Consider the following 12,010-nt stretch of genomic DNA (forward strand, 5'->3'; position numbering starts at 1 on the left):
CAAATCCTGTCTCAAAAACAACAACAAAAAGTAGCAGATAAAAAATATTTACTAAAGTAATAAAACTATCTATCTGAGCACTTTTAGTCTTTTTGTCCAAAGCAATCACTTTTTATGATTAGTCTGTGTGTGTATATGTGTAATAATTTTTCAAACTCATGCAGCATAAATTTACTTAAATTCACCCTTTGTATTTAGACACCCTTATAATAAAACAAATACCATGGCACAGAGAGCTATGAAACATTAACAAAGAAAATAGCACAGAAAATAAAGAAACCTTAACTACTAATGGTTACCAAAGAATAATTTCAGGTCCCTGGCAGTTCACTTTGGGAATCAGCAATAGACAATTTCTGTCTCCACAAAAGCAACGAAATGAATCAGGTAAGAACCTCAGGCAGCCAGGCACAATGGTAATTGACTTTTGTACCAGCACTTGGGAGGCAGTGGAAGGCAGTGGATCCTCGTGAGTTCAAGGCCAGGCTGGTCTACACAGTGAGTTCCAAACCAGCCAAACAATATAGTGAGAACTCTTTTAAAAAATATAAACAAACAAATAAGCAAACAAAGAATTTAAGTTAGACCTTACAACTATTAATTACATTCTGAAATCACAAAAGACCAAATGGTATAAGATGCCTGTATTAAATACATTTTTTATTGTTTATTTTCTTTATTTACATTTCAAATGTTATCCCCTTTCCCGGTTTCTCCCTCTCCCGGAAACGCCCTATCTCATCCCCCCCCCCCCCTTCTATAAAGGTGTTCCTCCACCCACCCACTCACTCCCACCTCCCAGCCCTCAAGTCCCCTACATAGGGGCCTCTATTGGGCCTTCATAGGAACAAGTACCTCTCTTCCCATTGATACCTGACAAAGCAATCCTCTGCTACATATGCAGTTGGAGCCATTTGTACTTCTTGGTTGATGGCTTAGTCCCTGGGAGTATATTTAATTTTTTATTACTTTTGTTCCTGCTCCCTAATCTGCAAACACTGGCCTCGTTATTGTCTGCTAAGTCTGTTTTTAACCCTGTTGCTCCTTCAGGGAATGCACTCCTGGAAGGACTTGCTCAACTCTGACCTCAGAGAGCACGCTTTTTGAAGCAGTTTCACTTGACGTATTCAGAATTAAATACTTGACAAGAGTACTCAAGAAACTGTTGAATAAATTTGTAAGCCTATATACAATTTTAATAATACAATAGGAAAACAAATCTGGTCCTTTAAAAACTAGTATATTAGTATAATACTAATATTTTATAGAATCCCAATTTGAAGTTTTTTTTTAAAAAAAAACAAACTTTTCCATAAATTTTTATGGCAAATTCTAAGTAAAAAGATTAAATCTTAACTATAATTTCCTGTCATGTGAGGTCTGTAAAGTCTCTCATGAGTCACAAACAAGGAAAACAATTATTAACACTCTTAATTCTGAAGTATAGACACTTAATGCATATTCATAAAGTATAAGGGGTATGCATCAGAATATAAAAATACAAATTGAAGTAAAAAGTATACCTGACTTACATCATCAAATACTATAATTTACTACATAATAGTTACAAGTGTTAAGCAGAAGTTGGCCAAGCTATTTCTGAATACCTAAAATTTAAAGAAAAATTTAAAGAACACCTATTGTTCCAACTACTCAGGAAATTGAGAAAGGAAATTGGAGCCCAAGTGTTCTAAGTACAAGCCAAAAACAGTATAGAACAAGTGATAAAGACAGTGTGCGAACAAGCAGGACTTGAGCACGGAAGGAGAGGAACAGAGGGAAGAAAGAGAAAGGGCTGGGAAGAAAAGAGAAAAGAGAATGGGTTAATCCCAGCACTTGGGAGGCAGAGGCAGGTGGATTTCTGAGTTCGAGGCCAGCCTGGTCTACAGAGTGAGTTCCAGGACAGCCAGGGCTACACAGAGAGACCCTGTCTTAAAAAAACAAAATAACAAAACAAAACAAAACAAACAAACAAGTGAGCTAGCTAAAAGTCTTTGAACCAAAGACTTACTATGTTCTTGTATATATAAATATCTGGTTCCATCAAGAGTTTTTTTAAGCACCCCATCAAGTCCCACAATCTATTTCCTTATTTAGCTGACCTGGAGACTGATTCCGTGTCATTGAGCAGTCTAAACGTCTAGTACCATTCTAATTTTTCCACAGAGAATTATATTTTAAAGAACACATGATATTAGATTTTTAAAAAATGGCCAGAATAATCTTCAACTCCTCAGTAACTTTAAACATCCAAATGACACAGCATAATCATAGTTGTGTATTAGTCAAAACATGAATAAATTCTGCTCAGATTAAAAAGGGGTGGGGGAAGGCAGAACACTAATAAATGAACCAATATCACACAGAGCTATTAACACTACAATGGTCATTGAAAATAAATGTTTCAACAACAAAAAGCTAGAGAATAAAAATTTACCATCTGCTATTCACATAAAACACCTGGAACAAAAAACCTCTGCGGTCATAATAACTTACCGTTACAGATTTCAGTGTCATGCCATGGTAAGTGCCCATAGTATCAATCTTAAAGCCTTCCGTTTCTACAAAGACAAAGAGTCTACCATGATTTATGTATTTCAAGACATTAAAATTTCAATCACAATTTACATTATACCTAACATAACAAAGCCATGAATATACTATGCATTTTATCAAATATTTCTAAAGATTAAAAATCCCAGCACTTGGGAGGCAGAGGCAGGCAGATTTCTGAGTTCGAGGCCAGCCTGGTCTACAGAGTGAGTTCAGGACAGCCAGGGCTACACAGGGAAACCCCGTCTTGAAAAAAACCAAAAAGACACTTGCAAGAAACATATTCAATAAATGCCAAAGCATTTTTTGTATAGAATCTGATTCACATTATCTTTCAATTTTTTTAAAAAAAAATAAAATCACACCAAAAAAGACTCAGCAGTTATAAGCAGTAGCTATGCTTGCAAATAAATAAAAAAAAAAAAAAAAAAACACAACAGAACAACAACAACAAAACAGGTAAAATTCCAGTCCCCACAATCAGCCCACAACTACTGCCTTTCAGTTTAGTTTCAAGGGATCTGATCCCCCCCCCCCTTTTCAGGCTGGCTCTATGAACACCAGGTATATATGTGGTGCACAGATATACACTAGCAAAACATTCATATACATAAAAATGAAATAAAATAAAAAATTTAAATGCTAAATAAAAAATTTACAATGCCCTTATTTTTACTACTAGCTACTAAATGGTTGTACCTTTAAAGGCATGTAAAATAGGAAGTTCCTAAATTACAAAAACTTTTGTTCAAAGTTTAATCTACAGGATATATTGTTATACACTGAGTAGAACTGCTGCTCTAACAATGAGTTTTGCAGGACACAAGCGCAACATGCTCTTCTCTCTCTTGTAAAAGTAAATGTTTAATTCTATACATACTTAGCAATTTACGTTTCATTCCTGTTTTGGCTCTTGTTATGGTCAATCAACTAATGGCAGTCAATTTGGGTGTTTGACAATATTTTACCAGTGAAAGAATGATATAAGCATACCATATGTTATTGAATTAAAACATGCACTGCTTAAATTTCATCAAGGTTATAACTATCAGTGAAAAAAGCTTTAATTTAAAAACTGGCTTCATAGAGTATATGTTCTAATCTTCTAATGAAAGATCATATAGCAAGTATTTTTGGAAACTACAGACCATATGCCTTTGTGTCATCTGTAAGATTTTGCAGCTGTGGTGTAGAACAAGAAAAATCTATGTGTATAAGTGGAGGAGCTGGAGTTGGTTCTTACAGGACTAGATGTGCTATGAATATCTTTATGTAAGTCATTCCTTCCAGAACACCAAAGTGAATAAAAGAATGGAGCAATGTCTTTCTGTGGTGCCCATTTACCTCTACCTGGTAAATGAAGCCAGCACAAACAATTTACTGCATCAAAACAATAATACATCCTTTTTAAAAAGTTGCCCAGAGACTTCAGATGATACAGAAAAAAGTAGCAAATGTTCTGTTGTTTCTATCTCATATCTTCCTAAGAGCAGTCAAGATGAGTGAAGATCTCAAGAGAAACTAGTGAAAACCTCACCTCACTAACATTCTGCTAATAAAGAAAAGGCTCACAATTATATTAGCCATACTGTCAATCAGGTTCTCACAAAGTAAGCTGTCACACTTTGCTGCTAGTCTATGCTTGGAGCATAACTACAAATGTACACATCCATATTTAACACGGCAGTTTTCCACCCCAAAACTCTTTATATCCAAAACTAGCATCAATAATAGCAAACATTTATGAGTAGTTTATTATGTTATCAAACATTATACTAGGAACCTCATCTTTGGCACAAGGTTTATCCCCAAAGTAACTCTATGAAATAAGTTAATAGTACTATTAATAAACATTTAATTAGAGATATGAAGTAACTGACAGAATACAATTGAAATAACAATCCACACAAAAAATCTGGATCCAGAATCAAAGATACCAACAAGTAGGTAACCAATTTTGTTCTGTAAAGTCCAAACACTATTTTTAAATGTTTCAGGGTGACCTCTGTCAAAACTAGTCATCAGAGCTGTCAGCTATAGATAACACATAAATGGACAAATATGACTAGGTTTAACCTACAACAACCAAAAAAAAAAACAAACAATCTTTTATTACAAAAACAGGTGACTGATCTAGATTATACTACAGAAGTTAATTGACAAGCCTTATTCTTTTTTTTTGATTTTGTTTAATATGAGTACACTTGAGACACACCAGAAAAGAGCATCTGATCCCATTACAGACTGTTGAACAGTGAGTCAGAGGTCTTAACCTCTGAGCCATCCCCCAGCCCTGACAAGACTTATTCTTAAATACCACACTATACAGTATGACCATGATTAGAAGAAGATAGAGGACAAGGAACTTACCTTCTTTGCCCTTGAATCTTTCTTGATCATATCTGTTGTAAGCAGCTGGAATAGGTTGTTTTGTACGCAATGTAGGATCCTAGAAAAAAAGAGTTGCCAGTTAATATTCTTAAGTATTATTTATTTAATAGTCAAAATTAAAACCTGATAGGGATACTTATAAAATAAGTGTAATATGGCACAAAACACAGAATATAGTAAGTAGATTACTTGGCAGTTAATGACTAGGAATCAATATTCAGTATTATATTTGCTGCCTGAAAATGTCCATTCCTCCAGGCATGGTGGCACACACCTTCAATCCCAGCACTCAGGAGGCAAAGGCAGGTGGATCTCTGAGTTCAAGACCAGTTTGGTCTACAAAATGAGTCTAGGACAGCCAAGGCTGTTACAGAGAAACCCTGTCTCCAAAAATGAAAATGACCATTCCTGCACCAAGAATAAAAAAAATTTCAAATATGTTTCTATCAAAACTGCAGAAATAATATGGTAAACAGATGCATTTTAATTGGTTAAATAACTTTGTGAAATATTACTCTCTCCGTAATGGTAATCTGAACAAAGTGACTTCTAGAACAGCCAGGGCTTAAAGAAACCCTGCGGGGTTGCAGGGGAGGGATATGAACTGTAGTAAGCCAACTAAAAATATATCTAAGTATTACCAATAATTCAGTATCATGACCTCATGTATAGAGTACTAATAACTTTCAAGGCTATGTTTAGTACTCTCCATTTTTTTCCAAATTCTACATAAAATTGAATCAATCTGAATTGTACTTTATGCCTTTCTTAAGTCTTGAGAACAGGTAAAAGGACAGCAAATTAGAGGTTATCTCCGAGTGTCAATGGAGATTGTATGTCATGCATGAATTTAGGGTTTGAATGTTCTAGGTGACACCTCTCATAGTAAGCCGGCCGGCCATCAGAGGTGGTAAAGCTGAAGGCACATACAATCAGGGCCACACAGCAGATACCAAGGAAAATCAAGCATACCAAGGCCAATAGTCAACAAAGACATCAAACAAGATGTCCAAACTGGAAAATCACAATGACTTATATTTCTAAGGATTTTTTACAATTTTCTCAATCAATAAATAAGCCAGCTATGATTAACCTAAAATAATTACTTAGGACACTTTTCCTAATTAACTCCTTTTCAGACTCTCGCCCAGGTATTTCTCAATAAACGCAAATCACTGCTGAAGTAACAAAACTTTACAACACACTGATGTAAAATGTTTAAAATGTAAACATTACAACAGTAAAATACAAATACAATTGGCAGTTTTTAAGAACAACAACAACAAAAGATTCTTACCACGGGGGCAGCATTTGGAGCGGGCCGTTGTTCAGGGGCACGCCCTTCTTCTCTAGCTTTTACAGATTGAAGAATTGCAAAAATATTCTTTGAAAAATTCTAAAACATAAAAAGATTCTAATTAAACCCAGCACACACATGCAAAGGTTCATCCATTTAGCCATTTACATGGAAACTTTCTTCCTACTAAATTTTCCTAATTCATTGGTACTATAATTGCTATGGTTTGGAAATGGTCTGTCTCCCAAATATTCCTATGCTAGATAGCTTCTCCTAAGCATGGTGATATGGAGGTAGGGGAGCCTTTAAACAGTGGGGCTCAATGAGGAGCAATGATGTTATTTGACAACTGCTATCAGAAAAGATTGATGTTGGACTTGATGCTGTAACAAACAGGTGGAGATGTCCAATCTTCCTGTTTCAGTCTCCAATACGTGAGCTAAATAAGTATCTTTCCTCCTCACTCCTGATGTTAGGCCCTAACATAGTCAAGCAAGTGTTCTACATTAGCCTATATCCCCAGCTCTAACCTTCTATGAAGTGCCTACCTTGAGTATTTTGAATGAAAAGAAAACAAGGTAATACAATGACACATAAAAGTAAAAGCCAACTACTTTGAGCGTGGCTGTTACAATCATACTTAGAACAATTAAATACAAACAGTATTATTCTGCATCTACTCAAATATGTAACCAAGAAAAAATAAACATTTAAATGTAACAAATTTCTTTCAAAGGGAGCTTCTAAATCCTCAAAGTGTAATAAATTCTTGTGCTATATTCAGATTGCCACAGACTTCCTAAAATGCTCAAAAGTCACAGATATTTGTAGGAGCCACTGTACATTTTTTTAAATCTGAAAAGGTGGAAAGTAATCACAAATAAGCTTGTCCATGGATACTGAGCACTGCTGACTAGGTGATTATTCCTCCTTCCTTGAAGAAATAACGTTCTTTTGGCCCGATACATTGTTCCCCTCCCAGAGCTTTTACCTAATGACTAACAGTATACCCCAATGACTAAAAATACTTTGGGACTCTCACCATACCAACCATCCAATAGTTTAAGGAATATGTGGGTATCGACTGTAAACTACCTTAACTGACATGAAAATCCAATGATAATCAATGAACACATGGTTCTTGCTCTCATGTACTTCAAATATAATACAATTCTGATCCCTAGAAATGAAGCATTCTGGAACCAGCAAGGTAATTCAACAGGTAAAGCACTTGTATCGCAAGCCTTTCTCCCTGAGTTCAAGCATTAGAACCTATGTAAAGGTAAAAGAAAATCAACTCCACAACATTATCCTTTGATCTCCCCATTTGTCCCACTCTAAGAGTGTACACCTGAATGTGTGTGTTGTGGTATGGGTGTGCATGTGTGTGTGCGCGTATACACAGAGACATATAAAGATTATTTAGACATATAAAGATTATTTTAAAAGCAAGAAATCTGGGGGCTGGAGAGATGGCTTGGTTAAGAGTATTTTTTGTTCTCCCAGCCACCCCATGTTCAGCTGCAACCACCCACAACACAGCTTACAACCATCCAAAATGCCAGTTCCAGGATATTTGACACCCTCTTCTGACCATCATGAACACCAGGCATATGCCTCGTATACTAACATACATGAAAACAAAGCACTCATACACATAAAGTAAAAATAAGTCTTTGTAAAGGAAAACAACAAATTTGACTCTTCGTTGCACTTTATCATTCCATCTACCTTACTAGTTTTGACTGTATAAGCCTCATGGCCTCCAAGTACTGTACTACTCTGAATATACCTTTTCCCCTTTACTTGGCTAAGTTATCTCCCCTTGCTAAATACCTACCTCATTCTGCATGTCATTCATTACTCCCTGTACTAGAGTATCATCTTCTGTGAGGCTAAGGACCAAAGCATCATCAATCACTGCCTAGTTTGTGCATGTTAAATACTGTGCAAAAAGTATGTACAGAAAATACGTTTAAACATTTAACTGTATACCACTAGCATAATTACCATATGCTAGCTATGATACTAACTCGTTCCTGTTTCTTTTCAGCAGCAAATACAGATCTCAGAACTACTTTGCCATATTGGAAACAAAGTTATCACACTAAAGATTAAAACTGACAATTTTTTCAATTAGGAATCCCTTAAAAAACAAAGAAGCAAGATTCTATGTAAACATAATGAGTTTTATAAAAATTATTCCTAAAATGTACCCAAAAAGTAGTAAGACTAAACTTTGAAATTTTGTTAAGTGTGCTTAATATCTAGCTTACTAAATGATAGCTGCATTTTGATATTTACTTCAACATATCTACTGTGTTATCATGATTGGTGAAAGATATGAAGAAAATCTAGCCTCAAACAGTAAAGGTAGAAGCATTAAGATAGCTTTTCAGATAGCTGACATTCCTTTTTGCTATCATACCAAAATAAATGGTTTCCTAAAAGATACTGAAGATGGAAACCATACCCATAAATATTGTACATTATTATTTTAAAGTTTATCAATCTATCTGTACTTTAAATTAAATTTTTCATTCATCCATTGATCCCCAGGAAAATATCCATCACTGGGTTATACAGTATACGCTCTAAATTAACACATTGTATTATTCGACATTTAAAAATATGTCATTTGCTAATGCTTTTACATATTAAATCAGTTAATACTATTTACAAAAGTCTCATCAAAAGAGTCTATGAATTAAAAAAAAAAAAAAACTGGAAAAATCATAGCAGAAAGAAACTTTCCAAAATTTTAATTTTCTCAGGAAAGCTCATATTTTACCATTGGTCAGTTGCATTTCCTGACAAACTCTTTCAAGAGAATGTCTATAAAATACCTAAGTCTGGAAAAAGAGGCATTTAAATAAAACACAATGGTTTCCTTTTTTTTTTTTTTTTTTTTTTTTTAGTTTCTTTAGTTAATTCAAACTGTAATACAAATGTTGTTCATAAAAGCAACCACAGCTTTTTTTGTGCGCAGGACTACTGTTACATTTAAATTTCATTTAAATTTCAAAGGTCACTCTTTAATTAAGGTTAAGCCTGGTGAACAAAGAACATCATGACTGCTAGTAATGCTAAGCGACCTGCCTTGACTCAGGCCAAGTACCAGCAGTTTGAGCAGCCACGGCTTATGCCCCATTTTACTGCAAACATCAGCACAGTGTCAAATGGAAATGAAATCTCAGTCCTACTGCTTAAACAAGAAAATCAGATCACTTTGAAAGTGATAAACTGAATGAGAGACATAACTCTAGAAAAATTGATCCAAATAGTATTAGCAAGTTTTGTGTGCAAGAATTACATGTGATTATTTCCTTTGTACAGATCTCTTTATACCAATGATTCATTAATAAATTACTTTGGTCTAAAAATATCCCCCAAGAGCTATATGTTGCAAAATTTATTCTTAATACAGTATTACTGAAAGGTGAGATTTTTAAGAAGTGACTTTAAAAACTGGATTAAGTGGAGACTAAATGAATGGCTTAATGATTTTAAGAGTCATTTTCTAATAAAATAATAAATTCAGCCCTTTTTTATTCCCTCTCTCTCACCCATGTGATACCTTCCGCCATTTTTGATGCAGTAACAAAGCCCTCATCAGATGCAGTTCCTTGATCTTGGACTTTCCAGCCTCTAGAATGGTGAACCACAGAAATGTCTATTCATTATAAATTACTCAGTCTGTGATACTCTGTTATAGCAGCTCAAAACAGAATAAGACATCATAATTTAGTGGCACAGAAATTTCTGTTTGTTACAAGTTAGTCTGTGATATTCTGTTATAGCTGCACAAAACAGAGTAAGACATTTAATATAATTTAATGATACTATAAAGTCAGGTTGCTTTAACTAGGGTATATTAACTGTTTAAGAAGAATAAAAACTTGAACTTTCCTGATCCTTAAAATTCAGAAAATAAAATTCTGACACTTAGGTAATAATGAAGGTGAGGCCTCAAGTCTACATTAGGCCAGCACTGCAAAACCTGACAATCTGAACTCAATCCCAAGAATCCATTTGGGGAAAGGAAAGAAGTGACTCTCACAAGCTGTCTTCTGACCTCCAAATGTATACATGGGCACACACATAAATTCTATCTCCAAATTCCATACTCCTTTTAAGTATCTATAGATATTTTTAGAGTTTAGTAGATGAAAACTATATATACCTAGTGATAAGCAGTCAAAATGTTTAACTTTGACCTTTAAAAATGTTAACTTTATTTTTAAATGTTAATATTTATAAAAGTAAACCTTGCTTCTAAGCAATAGTTAAATGATTCTTTTTTTATAAGATACAGTAGTACCAACATTAAATTGTAACACCTAAACTGGTACAATCCTGCCACCTAGAGTTGACAGAAAAAAGCTCCTTTCAACAATTTAAAATTTTAGTATTTTAGAGTTAAAAAAAAACTATACATTTAAGACGAAGTTAAAATGAATTTAAAAAAAAAAAGGCCAGGCATAGTAACATAAGCCTTTCATCCCAGCACTAAAGGGGCAGGGGCAGGGGCAGGGGCAGGGGCAGGGGCAGGGGCAGGGGCAGGGGCAGGGGCAGGGGCAGGGGCAGGGGCAGGGGCAGATGGATTCTTCTGAGATGGAGGCCAGCCTAGTTTACATAGCAGGTTCCAGGACAGCCAGAACTACACAGTACAACCCTGTCTCAAAAAAACAAAACAAAACAAAACAAAAAGAGAAAATAATAAGCCACAGTGTTAATCAAGTATTAGGCAATTACACAATGAAAATGAGAATAATATAAATAACAAAAAATTGAAAAGTAAAAGTTTATTCACAACCTCACATTTCTTTGTAATTTTAAGCTCTGGAAAAAGACTGTTTTTTATTTTTGTTTATGTATATGAGGATACATGCACCATATTGTAAGTGTAGAACTAAGAGAAAAACACTGTGGAGTCAGTTTTCTCCTTTCCTCTTTGCAGAGGTTTCAGGAACCAAATGCAGGTTACAAGTTTGCATAGCTAGCCCCTTTATTTCTGTGCTATCTTACTGGCTATGGAAAACCGTTCCTTTCTGTCTAAAGTAAACTTATGTTATTTCTACTCTTGTGTATGCACACACATGCCTGTTATGTATGTGGAGACACACATGCCACACTGTATGTGGAGGCCAGAAGGCAACTTTGTGGAATTTGTTCTTTCCTTTCATCTTTACATGGCTCTGGAGACTGAACTCAGGTTTCCAGACTTGCAGAACAAGGACCTTTACGAGCTAAGTCCTCTCTGTGGCACATGGAGAATACTTAAGATGTCAAAGTATGAAATAAATAGAAATAACTATATTTTCCTTACACCCTTTTCTAGTAATTTTATTCCTAGCAAAATGATACAGTAAGTTAGAAGGTAAAGCCCCAATATTATTCTACAATCAAAACCACTGTACATAGCAGGCAAAGGCAGGCCCAAGCCACTAAAAATGACCCTACTCAAAAAAGCCCAGAGGACCTCTAAACAAAGTTTTTCCAAAATTAGGGTGAGTTTCACAGTAATCTTACACACTTCTTCAAATGTCTCTATCAAGCCACCATTGTTAGCAACTAAGCATCAATGGAGAATTAACGTCTAACAAAACTTAAGAGGAAAGCCTGCGCTGGGCAGTGGTGGCGCACGCCTGTAATCCCAGCACTCTGGGAGGCAGAGGCAGGCGGATTTCTGAGTTCAAAGCCAGCCTGGTCTACAGAGTGAGTTCCAGGACAGCCAGGGCTATACAGAGAAACCCTGTCTCCAAAAAA

The 12,010-nt window shown here is 35.2% G+C and overlaps 1 protein-coding gene across 1 annotated transcript in view; it reads right to left on the minus strand.

The window, feature by feature from the left end:
- Positions 1–12,010, minus strand: part of Cdc73 (cell division cycle 73) — a 109,519-nt gene that overhangs the window by 71,962 nt on the left and 25,547 nt on the right. Inside the window, exons 8-10 of the mRNA XM_052199861.1 lie at positions 6,242–6,340; positions 4,924–5,002; positions 2,497–2,561 (exon numbers count right to left, since the gene is read on the minus strand). Coding sequence (XP_052055821.1) covers positions 2,497–2,561; positions 4,924–5,002; positions 6,242–6,340 — 243 coding nt within the window. The remainder of the gene's footprint in view (positions 1–2,496; positions 2,562–4,923; positions 5,003–6,241; positions 6,341–12,010) is intronic.

The sequence above is a fragment of the Apodemus sylvaticus genome, chromosome 12, assembly GCF_947179515.1.
Source record: "Apodemus sylvaticus chromosome 12, mApoSyl1.1, whole genome shotgun sequence".
Classification (NCBI taxonomy): Eukaryota; Metazoa; Chordata; class Mammalia; order Rodentia; family Muridae; genus Apodemus; species Apodemus sylvaticus.